The sequence below is a fragment of the Rhinolophus sinicus genome, linkage group LG13 (assembly GCF_036562045.2).
Source record: "Rhinolophus sinicus isolate RSC01 linkage group LG13, ASM3656204v1, whole genome shotgun sequence".
Classification (NCBI taxonomy): domain Eukaryota; kingdom Metazoa; phylum Chordata; class Mammalia; order Chiroptera; family Rhinolophidae; genus Rhinolophus; species Rhinolophus sinicus.
In genome coordinates this window covers 39,891,055-39,915,005 of record NC_133762.1, presented here as the reverse complement: position 1 = coordinate 39,915,005, position 23,951 = coordinate 39,891,055, and the positions used below count along the sequence as shown (strand labels likewise).

The 23,951-nt window shown below is 50.2% G+C and overlaps 1 protein-coding gene across 4 annotated transcripts; it reads right to left on the bottom strand.

The window, feature by feature from the left end:
• Positions 1 to 4,695: 4,695 nt before the first annotated feature.
• On the bottom strand, positions 4,696 to 18,083 carry FAM110A (family with sequence similarity 110 member A). Of its 4 annotated transcripts, XM_074317408.1 has the most exons (3): positions 16,264 to 16,514; positions 8,679 to 8,736; positions 4,696 to 6,272 (listed from the first exon to the last, which is right to left on the bottom strand). In XM_074317408.1, exon 3 carries the CDS (start codon positions 6,173 to 6,175, stop codon positions 5,288 to 5,290), a length of 888 nt encoding a protein of 295 aa, XP_074173509.1. In that variant the 5' UTR covers positions 6,176 to 6,272; positions 8,679 to 8,736; positions 16,264 to 16,514; the 3' UTR covers positions 4,696 to 5,287. The 4 variants fall into 4 exon arrangements, with proteins under 4 accessions (XP_074173509.1, XP_019610765.1, XP_019610763.1 ...); XM_019755206.2 differs by lacking the exons at positions 8,679 to 8,736; positions 16,264 to 16,514 and adding an exon at positions 17,933 to 18,083; XM_019755204.2 differs by lacking the exon at positions 8,679 to 8,736 and having other exon boundaries at positions 16,264 to 16,513.
• Positions 18,084 to 23,951: the final 5,868 nt, after the last annotated feature.

The following is a 23,951-nucleotide window of genomic DNA, read 5'->3' as shown; positions in this document are numbered from 1 at the left end:
CGACACGTGAGGAAGGCTCTCCAAGGCCAGTCAGCTTCCACTGCCTGCAACTTCATGAGTGAGCCTCGGTAAGACCAAAGGAACCGCCCAGCTGAGCCCAGATTGCCAATTCATAGAATAATAAATTGTCATCTTAGGCCACTGGGTTTAGAGTGCTTTGTTACACAGCAAAGACTAACCAATACACATACCTAGGGAACACTGTGCAGACAATACCTATACATACATGCATATGCAAGATGTACGCAAATGGCCTTCCATTGAAAATCTGTCCGCACCCACATAGATACTCATATGTCCCTTACAGGTCACATACACACACACCAGCCATTACCCAGCACCACACACACCTCTATTCAAAGCACTCTCCTGGCTGCTAAGATGTCCAGGAAAATGCCAGCCTGGAAATTGCTATGTCCCTGGCACTGGCCAGCACAGTGCAGGCCATGGAGAAGGACCCAGCAGACTTTTATCGAATGAATGGGTGAATAAAGGAAAGGGCACGGAATGGGCCACAGGTTGGCACCAGTGAGCAGATGGCACTGAGGGGTTCCCATGTGTAAATGGAGAGGCCTGGCAGCAGGGGCCATAGCTTCAGTTTTTATCCCTCTTAGAGACCCACATGGGCAGGGACATATAGTGGGTGCTCACAAATGATTATCTTACAAATTGTACTTGTGCTTGAGACTCTGTTTTTAAAATTGGCTCCTCTGTTTGTTTTTACATGGGAGGATGGGGTGTTAAAAAAGCACTTGACGTGTTTCAGGAAGGAAATTGGAACCAATAAATTATCCTTTCTATGTGTAACTATGGGGAAATAAAGGATGTCTGAGAATTAAGGATGGGTTAGGAGAAAACTAAGGAAATGAAAAACAAAGCAGGTAGTAACTCCAGGAAAAAACAAAGAGTTTCACGAGAAAGGAAACGTAGCCATAACATGTGATTTGGCTTAGCAGGAAATAATTCTTATATAGTTGTAATATAAATAACACTAAATATTCATTTAATGGAAAATTGTGATAAATCTAGATTGAAAGGAGAGGAGCATAAGAACAGTTCGATCTTCCTTGATAATAATAATTAGAAAAAGAAACACTGTTAACCACTCACTGGGTAATGTGCATTTTTCTAGGCACTTTACATGGGGAATCCTCACAACAATCCAACAACTTAAATATGCTTATTACTCTCATTTTACAAATGAGGAAACTGAGGCACAAGAAAGTTAACTCACTTTGCCAAGATCATATGGCCAGTCAGTTCAAGGGCTAGGATTCAAACCCAGGCAGTCAAGCTGTAAAAGCCATATTGTGAAGACACCAAACCAGAAAGTGGGTCAATATTTGCCTAAAATTAATCAAGAAAACAGCAGGAAAAGCCTGTTACTTATAAATATGGGGGAAAGGACCAGAAGAAATAGTTAAAAGTTGAATGAGGTTGCTTTGGGGGGAGCAGACCTAGGCGTGAGTACAGAGCAAGACACTGTTTTTTATTAATACTATTTAATTTATATAGATACACCCACGAGGTAGGAACAGGAATTGACAGGGAAAGAAAATGAGGGAATTTTCTTCCACGGATGGTGCTGCTCTATATCCTGATTGGGGTTTGGGGTACAGTATGCACTAGTCTGAACTCAGGAAAAGATCTGTGCATTTCAATGTATGTAAATTTTACCTCCACCTCCCAAACAAAAAGAAAAAAAAACTGTAAACAAAAAGAACTATAGCTAATGATATGCATGCTAACGTGCCTTTAAGGGGACATGCACTGATGTTTGCAACTTACTTTGAAAAGCTTCCAAAAAATAAGATGTCTTACTAGATGGATAAGAGGGATGGATAAGTGAATAGATGCCTGATAAAGCAAATCTAGCAAAATATTAAGAATTGCGCACCTACTAGGTAGGTATATGTGTTCACTGTACAATTATTTCAAATTTTCTTTAAGTTTGAAGTTTTTCTTAAAGTGTTGGAGGAAATATATGAATGTATTATCTGAAAAATATTAAATTTTTAAAAACCTGAATGGGGTATTCTGTCTTGGGCCTGGATGGACCCAAACAACTCTAAACCCTCCTATGTGCATGTCTGTCTGGGAGACAGCTGTCACCGTGATCTCTCCCATGTCCCCACCCTACCCAGGGATCCTAGAATCAGGGACCTATAGCCTGATTTCTTCAGTCCCCCCCGCTCCACCTGGATGTCAGGCAAGGTGGAGGTCTCCTACCCCTGATCCCTTTGAATGCCTCAGTAGCAGAACCAGAACCATTTCACCAGGGACATCTAGTTACATCTCATCCTCTGCCAAGAGGGTAAAGTCTGGCAGGTGGGGTCAGGTGCCTTTCCCAGGGGCCCATCACACCTTCATGACAGAAGTGAGCAGCCAGTTTGCCGGTCTCCCAAGCCCACGTGTATATAATTAGCTGGTGGGAAATAGATCAGGGGGCAGATCTCATCTCTACCTAATTAGGGGCTAGGCAGCTGGGGCCAGTCTGGCCTGGGGGAGCTGCTATAGGGGCCCAGCAGCCCCAGGGGACGGGACAGCAGCTGCAGGCCCTCAGAGGGACTGAAACACAGAGGCTGCCACTCACTGACCCTCACGCTCCAACTGGAGGCAGAACAATAGAGGGGCTGTTTCTGCAGATCCTTGAGGCTGGCAGGCTGGTAGGAGGGAGTAGCAGAAGCCCCAAGCTGCTCTCTGCACAGATCCCCACATGGGAAGGTGGGAGGCTACAAAATCCTGACGGAGAGAGAGCCCTCACGAGCCAGGAAACTTCTGTTGGAGAAATCAAGGCTCATACTGGCACCTTCCCCACTTTTAAGAATCCCACCCTGCTCTCTTTCCAACAGACCCTCCCAGTGCCCTTCTCTGCTACCTCTGCCCAGCTCCTGGGAACAGCTCTGGTCTTCGGGCTGTTCCACACCTGCTCCACATTATGTGACTATGTGCCTCCTGCTTAGCTGCCCATGCCCTCCCCACCCCAAGACTAGGGCAGGGTCCACGACTGGCTTACCCACTGCATGGCACCCAGTAGGTGCTCAATAAAGTGGCCAAGGAGAAAGTCTGCCAGGATGGGGAAGAGGTGGAGCATGTGTCAGGAGAACCAGGGAGCCAGAGTGCTGCTGACTTTGGGGTGTCCAGAGGCCAGGGTGTGACCCCAGGCTAGAGTGCAGACCTGCTCTGGGACAGCCCACAAGCTACTACCCTTCCTGCTCAAAGCCAAGAGGCAACCTTCTAAGGTGACCCTCGAAAGGTCACCTTGAGGATTCAGTGACAAGGTGAGTGTGAAGCGTCTAAGCCCAGCACTTAAGCCTCCTCCAGGAACAAAGGGCCTCCTAGGCCATCACCCACCAGTCCTCTGACATGAACCTCAATTTCTCCACAGGTGAAACGCAGCCAGCACACCTACCTTCTTGTGTTCCTAAGGGCTGGCAGAGCACAGCAAGGGGCAACACTTAGCACAGAATTCGGGCCAGGTTGCCTGGAGGGACTGGTCTTTGACACCTCAGAAGACACCCCCTCTGCATAGCCTGCCCGGATTATCCTCCTGACCCCATCACTACTTTAACATGGGGACCAGGAGGCCCAGGTCCTGCAATGTTAAACCTTCTGGGGGCCTGGGGGCTGATCATCACCCTCTCTGTGCCTCAGTCTCCCCCTCTGTATCATGAGGGGGTGGATTCCATTCTCATGGGCTGAAACGGCATCTTCTTCTGTAACCCAATTTTCCCTTGTTTCCCCAAACTGCCCAGGCCTAGCCAAATCCCCAGGGGGCTGGATGTAGACTGTCAGACAGACAGACAGACAGACAGACAGCTGGGCTGACCTGGATATTTGTCAACAGCCCAACGGAAATCTCCTCTTTATGCTTAAAATAAAACCTACATCAAACCTGTCACCAGGGCCCCCATTAGAGCTTCCTGTTTCTGAGCGCTGCAGCCAAGGCAGCCTTCAGAAAGGAAGCACCACCCAGCCCATCCCCTCTCCTACCCCTGAGATGGGCAGAGGCCACCCAGGCTTTCACCCTTTGTGTTCCCAGGCCATAGCACTGATGGCTCCACCAGCCGAGATGAGGTTTCCTAGCAGGTAACTAACCTGAAGGGAGATGGAAGAAGGTGAGACCTCTGTGCTAGTGGCCTCCTCCCCTCCCCCAACCCAAAGAAGACTGTGTTGTCCAACTGTCCCCTCAGGCCAAAGTCACTCAGAGCTGGAGGCAAATCCATTTATTTTGTGCTGTCCACCCCAAGTCCCTCTTCCTCTAAGAACTCCCACTTCCGACCCCCACTCTAGAGCCCTTGTGACCTCAAGTTCAGGGTTTGCTCTCTGAGCTTCCTGCCCTCAGGAGCTAGGCAGGGGGTGAGGGAGGTCAGAAGACTCATGGTCTGGAGGGTCCATAATCGTGTCAGCCTTTCCCCTGCAGTTCCCCTTCCTGGTCCAGGGGAAAGGCCCCACCCAGTTCCAGTCCCAGCTCTCTCCCGATTCACTCGGTGGCCAGACCCAGTTTCCTCCTCTGTGAAGGAGGCCCACCAACCTCCTAGAGGGGTTATGAGGAACCCTCAGGCCAGGCCAACCACTGAACCTCATGTGCTACCAGATCCAGGGGTGAACAATTACTAGGTTTGGAAGGCTCCACCCCAAGACTTCTCCCACCTCTTCCCCTTGTAAACACAGAAGAGTCTGATGACCCAGCCCTTGAAAAACAAGCATTTGTGTTTATTAACCAAAGGGAGGGAAGTCAGAGCCGTGCAAACTCCTACTGGTCCCGACTGTAGTCTACCCACCTGGGCCAGGTTGCCAAAGCCTGGGAAGAACAGTGGATAGCCCCTTCTTCCCTTCCCCCACCCCAGCGTGGATTACCAGGGAACCAGGGCCCACTGAGTAAGGAAGAGGAAGTCAGCAAAGGACAGAGACTAAGGAAGGAAGGAAGAAAGAAACAGCAACTGGGTAGACAGACCAGATGAGATCCTTGGCCCCTCACTCTCAGTGGGGAGAGCTAAGTGCCCTAAACCCACGAGGAACCATACAGAGGTACAATCATGTCAAAACCCCTACATCTGAGACATAGGGAGTGGTCCAAGGTCAAGAGGCAACTAACTCTCTCCAAGGTCAGTCCTTGCCAGATGGATGCTGGTCCAGCCTGAGTCTTTGCCTCCATACCTAGTTCACACAAGGCAGCAAGCAGCCTCTTGTCTGCTCCAAACCAGGGAATGGATGGAGGCGGGGTCAAGGGATCAATTGCCTCTCCATCATCTGCCCTGTGACGAATGCCCAGTCCAGTGGAGGCCTAGCCCTCAGCCGCTGGGGTCTCCCGCGCTTGCCGCAACCCGTACAGCCACTTGATCACTCGGGCGTTGCGCTCGACCACGGACACGCCATACGGGACACGCTCCCTGGCCCGCTCCTCAACGGTGGCAGAGCTGCGGAGGGAGCAGCCCCCTTCGGAGCTGTCTGGCTCAGCACTGGGCCCCGCCAAGGACACGATGTCTGAGCTGGCCCTCGCCAGGTGGGCCACACCCAACCCCCGTGCCTCCTCTGGGTCCAGGCCACAGAAGTTAAAAAATCGCTCCAGGTCGGCAGCTGCCCGCGAGAAGCGCTCACTTAGGTCCGACTTGGAGCGCTGCAAACCCGGGGGCCGGGCCGGGCTGGAGGCGGCTGCAGTGCCTGGTGATGGGCATGGCTGGGCAGGTGAGGCCGGCAGGGGACGGACATCCACTCGGCGGACCGCAGTCGTACTGGGTGGCGGGCGTGGGGGAGTGGCTGGGGGGTCCTGACGGGCTCCCTCTGCCCGTCCCGGAGTACGGCTGGCCTCGGCAGGGGACACGGGACTATCACACAAGTCGATGAGGCTGCTAAGGATGTCCAGGTCCAGATGGGGTCGCCGGCCGGGGCCAGGCAGGGCTCGACGGCTGGAAGTGAGCACCGTGCGGCGAGTCCCAGGGCTGAAGAGTGGCTGTTTGGACAGCAGGGGCTGCACAGGTTCCTGGCGGGTGGTGGCCACGTGCAGGCTCTTGACGTACTTGGCCTTGTCTGCCTCCAGGCGCTCCACAGCACTAGGTTTCCGGGCTCCACTATCTGCAGGCCGCCGGAGCAGGTAACCAGGGACCTTAGTCCGCAGGCGGAAAGGTAGAGCGGGGGTGTCGCGGGTTCCGGGAGACAGCGTGTCCACAGGCATGGCTGTTACATACCCCAAAGGCTTCTGTATGAGGAGATCGGAGAAATGAGGAGACAGAGATCCAGGCAGAAAGTTGGCAGCTGGGCGCCGGCAACCGCTGCAGGGGAGGAAAGAAAGAGAGTGGCTGAGCAGCTCAGACAAAGGCTCAGCAAAGACTGGAAGAGGCTGAGGCTCCTTTCCTATTAAAAGTGAAGGCCACGCCCCTGATTCACAGGGAGCCAATCAGAAGGCAGAAAACACCAGCTGCAGGCCTTGTAGCTCCGCCCATACCCCTGCCTTCCTCCCAGGACCCTGCACAGCAAACGCAGAGAGAAAAAAAAGGTGCCAAAGAAAAAGGCACGGGCAGCCTGAGCAGAAAAGACAGGGCAAGGCACACTTTAAAGGAAGCAAACTGGGCTCCGAGCTGTGTGCTAGGTATGAGCTGGCTCAACCTCAGTGGGTCCTCTTAACAGCTCCATTTTGCAGATGGTGAAACTGAAGCCCAGGGAGGCAACCAACTTGATTAAGCTAATTCAGCAAGTTGGTGGCTCTGCTCCTTGCCTCCAAGCAAGACGCTGACACAGGGGTCTTGGGGTCAGGTGACCAAGAGAAAGGGCTCCATCCCCACCTGGACTACCCACAGGGAAGGAGCATGGTCCCACCTCCACCCTCACCCACCCAGGCAGGAAGCTGACCTGTGCCATCCACCGGCCTAGACATGCCAGGCCCCAGGCACAGCAGCAGAGCTTGTGGGGGAGAAGTGCAGAAAATCGCCACCCCCGCCCCAGTGAAGTCCAGACACCAACAGCTTCCAGTTTGGCACTTCAATGCCAGCCCCATGGTGATCCATGTGTGCCTGTATCACGGTAACATCAGCCCTAAGCGACGCTCCTCTAAGAGTGGCCGAAAATACCCAAGATCAGACAGCCCTGCTCTGATCTGCCAGCGGCCATAGCATAGGCACCCATCGGCAGGAGGGCCCACACCTGGGGGCACAAGTATCTACATGATTACCTAGGCATCAGGGCCTGGTATCCCAGGCATCAAGGCACCTGTGTCCCTTTTTCCAAGGAAGGGCTGGGGACACAAAATGACCCTGCAGCCTCCCTGGAGATGGGCCAGGAGACAACCTGTAGACCAAGTCCCAAACTTTCTCATCTGTTAACTGGGGGAGGAGGATTTTGTCTAGATGATCCCCAAGAGGACCTGTAGTTCAGGCCATCTAGTATTGTGTTGTCTAATTCAATAGCCACTAGCCACAACCTTAGCTTTAAATTTAAATAAAAACTTACAGTTCACTTCTTAATCACACTGGCCATATGTGGCTACTGGTCACCACAATAGAAAGCAGAGATGAGAGCATTTCCATCCATAAGCAGAAAGCTCTAGCAGACAGCCCCACTCAGACATCCACAATTCCAGGGAGAGTGTGGATTGAGGTAGGGAGCAGGGTTCTCTATGTATGCTGGACATTTGACACCATTCTCTCCTGTACTCCCCCAACAAGCCTGTGAGATACGTCACTGTCACCTCATTTTACAGATGGAGAAATTGAGACTCAAAGAAATGACCAACCCAGGACCCAGAGCAGATAAATAAGACACAAACTCATATAAGCCTAATTCACTCATCTATTATGTTTATAGCTTTACTCTTTGTTGTTCCCATTCCTCTAAAACATCAGCACTCTGAGGGCAGGGGTGGTGGGGTCTGTTTTGTTCACTGTATCTCAGTTTCAAGATATTGCTCTCGACACGTAATAGGTATTCAATAAACTTTTATTGATTTGAAATGCCTATGGGGGCCAAATGTGAATGGGCAGACCTGGGATAAACTAGAGAGGGGCACACCCAGCCTACTGTAGGCAATGGGTCCAAGGTGGTAAGTGCAGAATATTCGAGGAAGCTGGAAATCCAGAAGCGCAGGAAAACTCCAGATTCTTAAATTTTAGCATATTCAATAATAATAATTTTTAAAAAACAATGCACGGAGGGGGACAAGCAAGTTTGCAAACATACCTGCCACCTCCGCCTCTCCATGTGGCCCCCAGCCCCAGTTTGAAACCTCTCCTGCAATGGCAAGTTGAGAACAGAAACTTGGAGGGCTTTTGGCCAAGAGCCAGGGTTGCTCCTGAGGTAGAAGGAATGGAGTAGGTGGGAAAGGAAGGGTACTCCACTCAGGGACGACCCCCAGAAGACCTCCGGAGGGAAGGGTCTGGCAGGAAAGGCAGCCTTGCTGAGCCCTGTAGAGGTAGCTAGATTCTGCCCCACCCCCGGGGCCGACACCTCCCAAACCAGTCCGACCCGTCGAAGGCAGTGGTTCCCTCCGGGGCACCATCGGGGAAACCCGGAGGAAGGAGGTCAGATGGGCAGGGCCAGGGCAGAAGCCCCGCGCTGGAGGGGGGGGTGGGGGGGGCGGGGAGCGCGTCCCCTCTGGCCTGACCTGCTGGCCCCAGGGACAAATGTGAGTAGCGGCGCTGGGCTTTGAGGCCACTGGCCCACCTGCCTGCCTGGGGCTCACCCACCTGTCCGCTGTGCGCCTCCTGCAAGCAGCCTCGCCTCTCACAGACTCCGTTTTCTTATCTGCGAAATGCGGTTAAAAATAGACTTCCCTGAGCCTCCAGGTCACCGAGAGGATGGAGAGATAAAACAGGTCGAGGACATTCCTCAGCACCTGGCAAAAAGGCGGTGCTCCATGAACGCGGCTCCTTGTTTTTCTTAGGACTTTGACCCAACTCCACCGACCGCCCCCCTCGCAGGGGTCTGTAAGCAAGATCCGGAAGGGTCTGTCTGCGACCGGACCGCGGACAAAGGAGGCACATGATAGAAGCTCCTCAGGGAGCTGATCTAAACAAGCCCCATTTCACAGGTAGGCAAAGGGAGGTGTGGAGGCTCCTGCGAGTTGAAGCCAGGGTCCCAGTCCCCAGGTGGGATTCGTTCTCTATGAGTCTCTGAGGCCTCCTCTCATCACCCAACGCCTACGATTTCAAACGTTACCCATAAATGGCCCCAAACGCGCTGGCCCTGGGCCCTTCTTGTTGGCATTCCCCGGGCATGCAGCCCCCTCTTACCCTCTCCCCACCGGCTTCCCTGGAGGCTGCAGAGAGGGAGTAGGGGCAGCTCGGATTCCCGTTCTGGCTTCTGTCCTTCCTCATTTCGGGGCAATCTTGGGGAATCCCAGCGGCCGAGGCCGCGCGCTGTGTGACGCTAGCAGCTCACCGCCCCTCTCTGAGCCCGGGTTGGCCTCGCTCATAAATGAGGGGGATGACGGCTCGACTTCGAAGGTCTCATCCTGGCTGAAAGGTGAGCCCCTACCCGGTCCCCGCCTTCCCGAGGAGGGAGAGGTGCCCGGGCCGCCCCCCACCCCGGCCGGGAGCCCCCGGCCCACACATACCTGGCCGCAGCCTCGCCACTACACTGCGCTCTGGCCCGGCCCACCTGGGGCTCAGGTAACACGCGTTTGCGCAACTTCCGGCGGCCAGCAGCAGGCAGGTGAACCCGCCGGCCCAGGTATTACCCAAAAAAAGAAGACGAAAGCCAGGCAGCAGCCTGAACCAGAGCCCAGATGCGCTGGCAGTCGGCTCAGCGCCAGGACCCGGTCCCTGCCGCCCCCACCTCCCGCCCACCCCAGGAAGCTCTTCTGCGAGCCCAGGCCGCCGATTCTACAGCCTCACTGACCCCATCTGCTCATCTGGTGCATGGAGTCCCCATGGCCCACTCGGGCAAGAGCACCCAGTCCCCCCCTCCCACAGCCACAATGACCCCAGTTAATGTTCACTGCACAGCATGAGAAAGTGCTTTTCCTGGTATTAATTAATGCATTTTAATCTTCCCAACAACCCCTATGAGGTGAGCTCTATTATTATCCCCACTTGACTAATAGAATACTAAGGCTGGGACAGGCTGAGTCAGTTGCCGGGAGTCACCCTGAGGAGTCCAACCTGGGTACTTTCCCTCCAGACCAAGCCTGAATGCCACCCCTTTCTAGCTGTGTCCCTGGGCAGGATGTGGGACGTATCTGGACCTCCACTCTACCAAGTGAGGAGCATGCCATCTTCCAGGCCAGGCCAATGTGCCTTCTTAGGTCCTGGCCGTGCTGTAGAAGCTTGGAGCAAGTTGTAAGCATTGCTAACAGCAATAATAGCACTAATAATAACTACAATTTTTGAGTGCCAGGCACTGTACTTATTTAGATCTCTGGAACCCCCCCCCCCCCCCAAAGGAGGAACTATTTAATCTCCATTTTATAGGACACAGCAGCCCTGCAGTCAAGAATCCCTGGGAGGAGGTGATTGTCTCCTCTGCCAGCCCAAGCCCGGTTATGTCACTTCAGGTGGCGCGCTTGATTAGGCCAGTTTCCACAGGGATCCTGAGCCCCAGGGAAGGAAGTGCCCCCAGCTTCAAACCCTGGGGAGGCTGAAGATGGCCAAGTGCCATGTCAGTGCCTGGTGGGGTTTGTACCAGGATTGGGGTGAAGGGCTTGAGAGAACAGGAAGTGACTCAGGGAACAGCTCTCTTCCCCCTAGGAATGAGTCAACGCTGAGGCCTCCTCCAGGCCCTGGGGTCTGATTTTAGGGGGATGAGGGAGACAAGACCATCATTCCCACAATGGCCTGCTGGGTCCCTGCCTGGCCCTCCACTGAGGCAACAGTGGGGTAGGGGAGGGCTCAGTTAGGCACTAATTGTAGTAAAGGCAAAGCAAAAATAACAATTTTCATAATAAAACAGGTAAGAACTTTACTGAGTGCTTTCTTTGTACCTGGCAATGTCCTAAACGCTTTATATATATTTACTCATTTGATCCTCATACCTACTCTGTGGGATAGGTACTACTATTATGCCTATTTTACAGTTGAGAATACTGAGGCACAGAGAGGTGGGGCCACTTGCCTGAACTCACACAGCTGGTAAATGGCAGAGCCAGGATTTGAAGACAGGCATGGGGGGTGGGGAGAACACGGGGCCAAGTCTCCAGTGTTGCGTTTTGGCCACTCGCCAAGGGGCTCCTAAGGAATCTCAGCCTCTCTCGACTCCAGAGGGAGAACATCAGCCATCGAGCACTCCCTGGCTATAGTTCTGGGTCTCAGTTTCCTCAGCTATAAAATGGGAACAATAATGGCAATGTTTTCCCAACATCACTTAAAATCCCCTGTGGGTCCCCATCACATTAGAATAAAATTCAAACCTGCACTCAGCCCTCAGGCCCTCCAGGATCCAGCCCCTGCCCTCCTTTTCCACCTCATCTCCAAACTTTTCTGCTCTACCCACATAGCCCTCCCTGCTGTACTGAACACACCAAAGTCCTTCCTGCCTCAGGGCCTCGGCACCATCTCTTCTCTGTCTGAAACCTCTTCCCTCACCTCTCAGGTCTCACTTCAAATGTCACCTACTCAGAGAGGCCTCCCTGATTACTCTGAGACTCCTGTCAATTCTCTCACCCACTTTGTTCCCTTCCAAACATTCATCACACCTGTCACTTTAGATATTCACTTATCTGCCACTTGTTTCCCATCTCCCCACTGGGCTGGGAACTCCACCACACTCTTCCATACTTTCTTCCTCCAGGGACCATACACAAGAAGGGACACCATTGACCAAGTGGCAGGACTGGAACTAGGCCACCTCAAAAGCCAAGGCCCCTCAGCACCAAGCTTCCTCCCAACCCCCAACCCTGTCCCAGGCCTTCCCCCACCTACCCCACTCTTCCTCCAGCCTCAGTCACGCCATTTAAGCTGGGCTCCAGCCTTTTCTAGCTAAGCCCTGTTCTGTCTCCAAACCTCCAGATGCCACATACAGACCTCTGCACACACTGGCACGACTGCCTGCAGTGCCCTTTTCCATTCCATCTCCCTGGCCACTTCTCTAGCATGGACTCTGGAATTGTCCTGCCTGGGTTCAAATCCCAGCTCCACCAGAGGTCGGCTATGAGACCTTGGGTAAGGTACTCAACTTCTCCATGCCTCAGTTTTCCCAACTGTGAAACAGGACTCCTGACAGTGCCTCCCTCCCAGAGGCCTGTGCATGACAAACGCCACCAAAGCATGAGCTGTGATAACTATTCCACCAACCAGATGCTCCAGTGCCCAGCTCTTGGGTGAGGAATTCATCAGCCCAGAATGTTGACCCACTTCTCTCAGAGGTTACAAATCTAACAGTGCAGAGTCACTTGAATAACCATTTCTCTAAAGGAGGTCTACAAATGATAATAAGCACATGGAAAGATGCTCAACATCACTAATCATTAGGGACAGAAATATCCAAACCTCAGTGAGATACCATGTCATTAAGATGGCCATTACCAAAAGAAAACAAGCCAACCAACAACAACAAAAAAACAACAACAAATGTTGGTGAGGATGTGGAGAAATTAGAACCCTTGTACACTGTTGAGAATATAAAATGGTGTAGCCACTGTAGAAAGAATATGGCAGTTGGGCAAAATTTTTTAAATAGAATTAACCAGAGGATCCAGCAATTTCACTTCTGGGTATAGACCCAAAAGAATTGAAAGCAGGGACTTGAACAGATATTTGTATACCTATGTTCATAGTAGAATTATTCCCAATAGCCAAAAGGTAGAAGCAAACCAAGAGTTCATTAACGGATGAATAAATGAATGTGATACAAACATATAATGGAATATTACTTAGCCTTAAAAAGGAAGGATATTCGGACACAGGCTACAACATAGGTTAACTTTGAAGGCATTATGCTAAGTGAAATAAGCTAGTCACAAAGGACAAATACAGTATAATTCCACTTATATGAGGTACCTAGAGTAGTCAAATTCATAGCAACACAGTACAATGGTGGTTCCTAGGGGCTGGGGAAAGGGGAGAAGAGGGAATTAGTGTTTAGTAGGTATGGCGTTTCCATCTGGGAAGATGAGGAAGTTCTGGAGATGGATGGTGATGGCTGCACAACAATGTGAATGTACTTAATGCCATTGAACGGTACACTTAAAAATGGTTCAAATAGCACATTTTATTTTATATGCATTTAAAAAAAAAAGAGGCAGCCGGATGGCTCAGTTGGTTAGAGCGCGAGCTCTCAACAACAAGGTTGCTGGTTCAATTCCAGCTTGGGATGGTGGGCTGCGTCCCCGCAACTAGATTGAAGGACAACGACTTGGTTTGGAGCTGATGGGTCCTATAAAAATGCACACTGTTCCCCAATATTCCCCAATAAAAATTTTTTAAAAAGAGAGAGAAAGAGTACTGAATCTGAAGCCAGAAGCCAGACTCCATGGATTCAAATTCCAGTTCTGGATGACCTTGTACACGTTACTAAAGTTCTCTTGTGCTCAGTTTCCCTTTGTGAGGTGGAAATCATAATAGTGGTAACTTACCTTACATCATAATATTGAGGGAATTAAATGAGTTCATACTTATAAAGGACTTAGCACTCAATGAGTGCTCAAGAGATGTTACTGATTTTCATTCTTTGCTGAGAGGGCAGAAGGTATGGTTTCTGATGTTTATAATTTTCCTGACATTCTGCACCCCTACCCTCATCCCTTCCTTCCACCTGCTTCTCTCCTTCTCTTCAGCAGAAGCCCGCCCAGACTTGGGTAGAGACAGGAGGCCCTCACCTGCCCCAGAGGAGGATCAGGAAGGCTCCAGGCAGCAGGGTGGGGGCCAGCCAGTAGAGTAGCCCCAGCTCCATTTCAGCCCAGCTGTCCAGGTCAGAGACACTCAGCGGGGGCATCCTCCAGGGCCACACCAGGCCCCACGCTATTTCTGGAGTCTCCCCAGACACTCGTGCCCTAGCCCGCCTGGCGTCAGCCTTGCCCAGGGCGGTCTTGTACAAACCTCAGGAAGGGAAAGGTGAGCAGGCTGCGGGAGGGATGTGGGGGCAGACGCATAAGGCAGTAATCTATTTGGCCTACCGAAGGCCCACCTCTGTTTGCATCTGAGGTTGCAAAATAGGGATAAAGGGACTTGCATTGGAGACTAAATGTGAGAGATACCACACACAAAGCCGTAGGGAAGGGCCTGGCACCCAGGATGGGGAATGTGGGGGTTGGGGCAGACCACAGCAAAACAACCAAGCCCACTTCCTGTCTGGATTGCCTCTGCCCAGGCCTGAGCTCATCATCATGGTTTCTTATCTTGGCCCAGAGATGTAAAGAAATTTGCCCAAAGTCACACAGCAAGTCAGTTACAGATCACAAACAGGGCAGTGATTTTCTGATTAAACATATAATCTAACATATATAGTTTTATATATACAATACATATATAACTTTTCAACCAGGTGATATATGCATATGGCTCAAAATTCAAGAGCTATAAAAGGCAGCAGGGTGGGGGCAGCAGGAGTTTAAAAATAAACTCCCTCCCACTCTTGTTCCCTGCCATCCAGTTAAGTTCCCCTCTCTGCAGGCACCACTGTAACCAGACAATTGTGCGTCCTTCCAGGGAGATTGTAGGTAGACACAAGCAATAATGAACATACATGCTTTCTATTCTTTACACATATGGCAACATGCTGTGTGTTTTCACCTTACTCTTTTTAGAAATATATGTTGTTCTTAATAATATATGCTGTTAATATATTATTCACTATAATATATGTTATTAATTTACTTAATAATATATGTTGTTGATTACTATATGTTGTGCCACCTTAGTACATAAAGGATCCATCAGCTCCTACTGATGCCAGGCTCTCCCCATTACACACCACACTGCAGTATCACTGCACCTACACCACTTGGCCTAGAAGTGGGACAGCTGATGGGAGGACGTATTTGTAATTATGACAGAGATGGGGAGGAATGCACTCCATAGAGGCCGTATCAATTGATCAACCACCAGCAGAACACACTGCAAACGGTCAATAAATGTCAGCTTTAGTTTCTGTGATTACAGAGGGTTTTGGAACCCCTCAATTTTACAATGGAGGTAAGTACCTCACTTACCTCATCCTAGCCTCTCCTTGCATCACATTCCAGTTGGGTAAGATAATAAACTCACTAAAAAGTAAAATACACAGATGGGGTAAATGCTACTGAGAAAAACAAAATAGACAAGGGGGAGGGCAAGACATACGAAGTCAATAAATATTTGTTGAAAGAATGAATGAAAGACTTGTTTTCTTTCTGATTTCCCAGAGTTCCTCTCCCCAGAGCCAGGAGGGGTTCCGAGCATAGAGGATAAGTAACCTCCCTTGAAGAAATTCAAGACTCTCAGATGCTATGATTCTGAGTGTCTAGTATTGAAGCCAGACTGATTGGGAGCCAACCCCAGCGGTGCCAAGTCTGACTGTGTGACTTCAGGCAAGGATCTTATCTTCTTAGAACCTCAGTTTCCCCACCAAAAAAAGGAAACCAACAATAGTAGCTTGGGGGACCAGGGGACCAGGGGTCACCAGGAGGCAGGGCCTGGTCTAGGTCAGATGCTCCACCAGGAGGGGCCCTGGCCTCACCCCCTACTCCAAAGTCTCCTGTGGCTCCGGTGACTAGTGGCTTCGGATGAAGGGCTGCCTCTGTCTTTTCCCCCAACCTGGACCAGATTCCCAAGAGTCCAACAGCGACTCCAAGGTCAGAACACCTGTTGCCCACTTGGCATCTAGCCCAGAAATGTCAGTCCAGCCCGATCCCCCCAGAGAAGCCCTCTGAGAGGGACCGCACTGTAATTCAGAACCCCGTGGGCAGAAGGATCCCAAATGAGCCCTAAGTCTAACCCGTGGAGTTCTGGAGAAGATCAGACAGATGCCCAGAAGGACACCCGGAGGACGGTGTGGGGGAGAGGGAAGAGGGAGGTGATCCAGCCAAGGCTCCACGGGGCGGCGTCCCTGCTGCTAAGAGGCTGAAAAAGTGACCACCAGTTGCCCATCTGGGCCTCTGTGGCAAATTTAGATCTACCTAGATTAGAGACCGCGAGGTAGAGCAGAAAGACCTGAATTGGATTCTCTGCAAGACCTCGCCAGGCTAGGACACTTGTCCCTCTAATCCTCAGCGGTCTCATCTGTGAAATGAGGTACCATACCACTGCCTCCCACAGGTACAACGCCGAGAGGACGCACACAGTAGGCGCTCGATGAAAGGAACCGCCCCACCCCCACCCCCAGGCCCAGGCTCGCGCCCCAAACCACCCGCGCCCTCACCTGGAGCCGGCTATAGACGAGTCCCGGCTCCTTCACTGCGGGTCTTGGAGAGGCTGACAGCTCAGACCCCGGCAGGGAATGGCTGTGACCAAAGCAGCTCGGGGGGCCCAGCCTCACGCGGGAGCCCGCAGGGAACTGTTCCGAGCTGCCCTCCGCACCCGATTTGAGCGGGGGGATCTGCGTGTCCTAAGGCCTCCACCGGAGCGAAGGTCCTGCAGCGCAGAGGAAGGGGAAGTAGGCATGACGTTCCTCCCCCCTGTCACAGGAATGGTTTGCCCCGGACATCCTGATTGGTTCCTCGCTTCCGTTCGAACGCCGCGCTGCCTGGGTTGCCAGGCGACCGTTTAGCTTCGGTTCCGGGGGTGAGCGCTGCGCCTGGGCATCCGCACCAGCGCCTTTGCGCTGGCCTCCTGTTCTTCCGGCGGGCACTGTGGTCCCGATGCCTAGTTGCTCAGACAGGGCTTTCTCCCGGTCCCCAGCTGGATGAGGCTCACTTTAGGGTCCCCGGGTGTTTCCTATTCCCGATTTTCCAGCTAACTCGTTATATGAGCCCGGGGAAGCCCTTTTCCCTCTCTCTTCCAATGAATGGGTTGGTTTTAAAATATGCATATCCAGCACTCCCGAAATTTACTAAGGAAATGATCGAAGATATAAGCAAAGATTAATATAACCCAGCGTTATTTATCATAGCAAAATAATGGAAATAACCTCAATGCTCAGCGAAAGGGGATTGGTTACATAGAACCATTCTGGGGAAGAGCTAGGTTTACTGAGGTTTTTACATGCCAAGTAAAAAATATCATTTTCGTGATATAACCCTTGTCAGTGTTCATGGCATAACCCTTTGAGATGGATACCTTTAATTATCCCCATTTTCTGACGAAGAATATTATGAAGCCATTAAAAATTATATAGTTAAAAGATATTTAAAGTATGGGTGAAATGCTACGGAAGTATTAGGTTTTTTAAAAGTATGTCTCAAAGCACTGTGTACAGCGTAAATATGTATTAAACACATAGTTATAATACCATATGTACATATGTATAATCATTTATAATAACAGCAGTTAATTTTTTCATTGTGCTTTTATTGATTTTTCCAATATTTAAACATGCCAAGAAAAAAACAACATTTTTTAACAGGATTAGAATAAACTAACTCGAAGGGCTCTTCGAGATGAGGACGTTTCATTGCTGAGTCACTGTTTGGGTCTAGGGCATTGCTCAATTTACAACCAGCCTCTGTTTTCTATTCCAGCTAGTGTCTTTCAAATTATTGGATTGGATTGGATTGCCGATGATTGAGCACTTACTGTGTACATGCCTTGGACAAATGTGGGAGGAGGACGAGTAATATATCAATAGCCAACAATGACTGTGCAGTCTGGCGGGTAAATGTGCAAGATTTGTTTGGCAGTAAGGAAAGGCAAGGAAGATCCTGTGATCCTAAAAGACACAGAGAAACTCAGCAGGGGCAGATGCCAACTTTGTATTTCCTGAGGCTTATACAACTTAGGGAGACTTATTTAAGAAAAGAACTATAAAATTAGGTAATAAACTGATTATTTGGTTAGAAAAATCAAAGAAACAACAACAAATGGTAAGTTCCACAAAGATTACAAAATCCAGAAAAATAACATTACTTTTATGAATTACCCGTTTGACATACCTCCATCAGACTTTCCATGAACAAGGAAGACCATTTGTATATATCGGATATGCCTCTATACCTTCTTGTCACAATGCCAGCGGAGTAAGCTCCGTGAGCTAAGTAGGTGTATCTCTGGAAGCCATTCCTATACCAGCCATTCCTATACCTTGACTAAACCTCAGGATACTCTTAGCCAGATCTCCAAAATGCTAGCTAGCCCTCGCTCCATCGTCATCCGACAAAAGGGGAAGTAAGAGTGGAAGGAAATGGTAGTTTTATCAGAGTGAGGTTAAAATGTCTTGATTTGGCAGATTTTACAAAGGCATATGACCATGTGAACACACTGCTAGGGTGCCTCCCAGACCTCAGCTTCTCAGTGTTTGTGTCAGGAATGACAACATTGGTGCAGTGGTTGGATTCTTCTCTGAGATCTACACCTGTAATCAGGGGTTGGGAGATATTTGAGATGCCTGGGTAAAGGGCCTGCTGACCCATACAGCTTCAAAGCTTGCTTTTGCCCTGTGTGCCCTGGAGCTTAAAACAAAACAACATAAAAATGCTGAGCCTCATTCCAGATTAAGAAAGTGAGACAAACAGGGGCAGAAGGAACTTCCCTTGGACTCCAAATGAGGCCACATGAAGAGAGGTCATTTGGGCACACTCAGATTCTAGAACTCTGAGCATCTTCACCTGCCAACAGCATATTGGTGATGTCTCCTGTCTTCAATGATTTGTTAAGTACTTGGTACGAATTCAGAGTGATTGAGAGCATCCCAGGCCTGCCCCTTCCCTGCAGTGCAGGGGTGGGGAGGGAGAGCCCATAAGAATAAGAAGGTGGACAAGCTGTCATTAGTGTGCCCAGATCAGAGGGAGCTGAACGATCCTATGACCATATCCTGACTCAGCATGTGAGCGACAATAACATCTTGCCCTGTAGACAGGCCTGAGGCTGTTTCAGTGCCTCCTCCAGTATCCTGACCTTGGTAGTATTTTCTCCACTTAGTTCAAAACCGAGATGAAATCAGCCTCAGATGTCAGCTCCCTATCTTCTATGCACCCCATGGCTGTATGCTGTTTTACTTCAATTAATTTAAAGGATGTTCTCTCTATATGTATTTGCTTGCATCTGAACTTTTCTCGAAGGATCTACCAGAAACTGGTCCTAGTGGTGGCTACTGGGCTGACTAGGGGACAAGCAAAGAAGAAAAGCTTTTTAGAAAATATTTTTTATACAGTTTGGATTCTGTACCTTCATATACGATCTATTTTTTAAAAATAACTAACGCTTTTAAGGATATTCTATGAGAGAATAAAATAAGGGCGTGAATTAAAAGACATCTCAGCCCAACTATGTCCCTCCAAACACGGCAGGTGAGGAGGTCAACTGGGATGTTGTGGGGACAGAGTCCCAGAGAGCAGTTTCCAGGCTCTCGGCCTCACATGGAAAGGTGAGAGAGAGTCAGAGAATCAGAAGTTATTAGGTGGCCATCAGCTGTAATCAGATGGCCATCCGCTGTGGTTAGCCATTAGCCACTAATATAACTGCCGTGGCTACTCTAGGGGGGTTGGTTTGTTGGTTGGCAGAAAAGCAGACTGCGGATTGCGGCTAGCAAGTGCGGTTAGCAAGCAGATTGTGGATTGCAGGTTGTGTTGATCCTACTTCCTGTGTCTCGCCTGGCCGCCAGCAAGACTGGGGTGCAGGAAGACCCCTCGTCTAGGTACTGGCAGATGTTTGCTTTTGTGTCTTGACCAGCCGCCATCGAGAATATAGTGGTATGACTCCCCTATCCATGGCTCCGTTGTTGTTCCTTTTTGGCCTCACCATGTCCTGCGTTCTTGTGCAGGGAGTGGGAGCTGAGTCCCGGCATTACAGACGTCCTTTAAGGAGGGCAACATAGTCACATTTCTCAAAAAATTTTGAGAAATTTTGTGCTGTATCAGTAGGCCTGTACTTCGATCTAGCAACTGTACTTTTAGAAACTGACCCTAACTATATAACGAAGGAGATTCAGAAAGATTTAACAAGATTATTTACTATAGCATTGCTATTAATAGTTAAAAAAAAGGGAAACAACCACAACCTAATTTCCTGGCCACAGGACAATGGGAATGGTGAATGCCACTGGAATGGAATACCATACAGCCATTAAAATTTATGTTTTTGAAAAATATTAAGTGATAGGGAAAGATTTCTTTAATATATCTCCCAATTCATTTATTTGTTCCCAACTCATTTATTTGTTCCAGAAATATTTTTGAGACCTACTATGTAAACGCAAGCACATCTTTCTAAGCCTCAGTTTCCTCACCTGTAAAATGGGATTTACCCATGCTTACTTCCCATGTTTGTGAGAGGCACCACACCCTGACTTACCCTCAGTGCCCTATGGCTCTTTCTCTTTGCTTTCTCCACTGTCTCCCAAACATGTTCAACCCTGAAGCCCTGTGTCCTCACAACACTTACTAAACAGCTCACAGAAACAGTGAAAACACTGTTTCCAGAGAGTGGGTCTCCATGATGTGACAAGGGACACTTCCACCTCTGCTAGCACCCCCTTTAAAATACAGGTGCCTCCACTGGGACCAGACTGCCCAAACACGGGAATGGTCTTCAGTCGCCAGTTCTCCACAGTACATGCCTCTCAAACCACCTCAATGCCTCCAGAGGGCCAGGTTCCCCCTGCCAAAGAATTAGGCCAGTTTCCTATGGTCATATTCCAGATTTGAGGACATACTCTGCCAGCTCAGTCACACTGTGAGCCACCCCCCAGTTGCCAGGCTGTGTGGCCCTGGGCCAGGCCCTTCTCATCTCTGAGCCTCAATTTTTCCATCTGTACAATGGAGGCAATAACACTCACTTTGAGTGGACGCAGGAAGATGCCCCATATACACAACCCAGGGGAGTTCCTGGGTTTCAGTCCTTATAAAGAATTTGATTCTGAACCAGCAGGATCAGAGCAACCACAAGGCTCAAGATGTAGTTGCTGACAACTAGAGATTATGGGGCCCACTCCCCCTGGATTTCCAGGAAGAAGCATGCAGCCAGGAGACACAGCAGGGGAGGGCTCAGCTCAGGAGCACCCTGAGAGGCCAGCCTGTGGAGGAGAGATTATTCTGTGATGTGACCACTCTCTGTCCTGAAAGCTGGACCTGGCCCAGAGTGGAGGCTGCTTTCTGCAAACCCCTCTTAAAGACAATCTGATCATAATTGATGTTCATTCTGACACCCCCTACTATGTGCTGTTTCCTGGAACAGGTTGTTGTCCTGACCTGGTCAAGCACGTAATTTCCTTCCCTGGTAGAATTCACATACTCGAACCCGTGACTATTCCCCCCTTTAGGCGGAGATCCATTTCATCTTGCAGCCATCCAAGACATGTCTCTCATGTAACTTTCCCTTAATAAACTCTATTAATAACCAAACTGGAGTGGCCAGGCTTTCTTCGGTCGTTCCCTCCCTCTCCTTAGGGAGGTAGATATTCAGACTTGGGGCTTTTCCCTGGTCTGCAAGTACGAACAGCCCGTGCAGCCTCCACGCCTCCTCTCCCTACCCTGTGCAGCCACCCCAGCAATATCCAGCTTCTTGGAGCTGCCCCACCACCACCAACAACCCGTTACTGCCTTCGGTGCCCACTGCCTGCAATGCTCTTCCTGCACTTTCTTTTCCTGGCTCACTCCACCGTGTCCTGTGGAAGTCACTTCCCAAGAGCCTTCCCTGTCCCCTCCTCAGCTGAGCTGCGGGACCTTTTTCTGTGCTCCCACAGTGTCCTGGATTTCTCCTGTCATATCAAATTGTCTATTTACAGGTCCTCTCTCCCCACACAAGTGACAATGAGCATGTTAGGGGTAGGTGGGATTGGCCTGCTCCATTTCCCACGCCCAGTGCACACAGCAGGCACTCAATTAACACTTGACAACAGAACTGAGAAAGAGCCCACAGATTGTCTCCCATACATGGCCCCCAGTCCTCTCCTCCCAAGGGGCTTTCAGAGGGGCGACGTGGTACAGGTTGGCAGCCCTGATGGACACGCGTTCAAATGCTCGTTCCACACCCTGCTGGCTGTGTGATCCTAGGAAAGTGGCTCCACCTCTCTAAGCTACATCTCTTGTGACACCACTTCCCAGGAATGTCATGAGAATCAAATAAGATAATGTTGCACCAAGCACTCGGCACGCGACTTCTCACATGGTAAGTAGTGAACAAACATTATGATTACTGTCACCGCTACGAGTAGAATCATCGTTATGGTAGCTCGGAGTGACATTCCCACCTGGTTCCCCTACTTTCAATCCTGGACTGCCCCACCTGTGACCAGTCAGTCCTAACTCCCTTTCTATTGTGTTGGTGGGTGGTGTGAAGGTGGATTCTGTTTTCTTTTTCAACCTCGTCCCCCAACAAAGGATGAGAGTGAAGCCAGCACCCTGCACAGGGACAGGAAACCTGGGGTTGCCCCTGTTGTGCCTCCGGGTGTTTTACCGCCTGCGGCAAGTCTCCTGACCTTGTAGACTACAGGGTTTTTATCAGGTAAATGGAGGTGTTGATAGCTCCCAGCCAACCTCCTGCGTCCTCCCAGCGTAACATCTGAGAAAGGGCTTGGGAAATATAAAAACAGGGCTCTCCAGGTGGGGCTGTTATCACTGACCTGCTGTGGGAGTGAGACCTGAGCATTCTTCTGCCTGTCAATGTTTTCTGAGCCTCGGCTTTCTATCTGGACAAAGGGGAGACAGTAGTTTGGAAAGAGAAGACCAGGGCATGTCCGCCTACCCCTACAGACCCCCCTCCTTCACTTCCTCTTAGCTTGCTTCAAGATGTATTTACTCATTCAATAAACACTATCGGAGCCCCTGGTGTGTGCCAATTACTAGGAGGTGGATGGGGGCACGAGGAGTTACCTTCTAGTGAGGGAGACAGAATAGAGAGTAAGCGAATGAAGAAGTGTGAAATGTTATAAATAAAAATAACTTTTTTCAATATATTTTTTATATGACCATGCGTTATATAGCATGGTCAAGGAGGTCTCTCCTCTGAGGTGAGACATGAAGGGTTAAAAAGGGCAGCCGTGCAGAAATCTAGAGGACGGCTGAGAGGGAGCAGCACGGGCCAGAGGCAAGAATGAACCTGGTATATTTGAGCCAAAAGGCCCGTGGCTGGAACAGAGGGACAGGAAGAGACTGATGTTACATTGCTGAGAGCTGTAGGCCACAGGGAGGTGTTTAGATTTTAAAGATAAAAAGCAGCAGTTGAAGGTCAAGATCAGGAATTCCCGGTCAGCCTGTCAGGGTTCCAATCCCAACTCTTCCGCCCACCTGCTACCTGACTTAGGGACGTTCCTTAAACTCTGGACTTTTCAGTTCCCTCATCTTCAATGGGAAGAATTATTTCACCTACATCATCCTAAGGTGTTACCTTGAGTCCCCAAGAGGATACCAGCCAAACCCTTAGCCCAGGACCTGGTCACAGCCGGCCTGGCTTGACAAACGTGAGCTAGACTAATGACGACATCAGAAATCATAGAGCCCAACGATGGGGGTTCCTGATAAATCTCAAATCCTGGCAGAGAGCACACATGCTTGTGCCCTGGGTGCCAGCACAGAACTCCTGGGGGCTTCCAGCAGTCTTCTAGGAGTGAGAGACAGGCTGGCTGCTGAAGGAAGCAGGGAGGGAGCAGATAAGCCTGAGGATAGGGTTGAATTTGGCCCCAGCTGAGCCCCACCAGCTCTCCACTCCCAAAGCCTTCAGGTCCCAGGAACTGGGGCACGTTTTGATTCAGAAAATCCCAGAACTTTTTAATCCTGGGGTCTGCAAATCCTTAGAATCCCTTCAGTCTAATACCGTAGACTCCCACCACCCTGGGCTCTTACACTGTGAAAGTGAAAAGGTCTTAAGTGATTGTTTCACACCAGAGGAAGGTGGAGTGTAAAGAGATAGTGGCTTTCACAGAGTGAGGTTAACATCAAACACAGGGTGTCCCAGAGTAGAAGGAGGGATGGCTGTTTTATTTAGGTGCACCAAATAAATCCTCTTGGACAGCACTGG

Excerpts from the sequence above, each read along its gene's own strand:
- FAM110A (XM_019755206.2), bottom strand. The coding sequence starts at position 6,175 with ATGCCTGTGGACACGCTGTCTCCCGGAACCCGCGACACCCCCGCTCTA.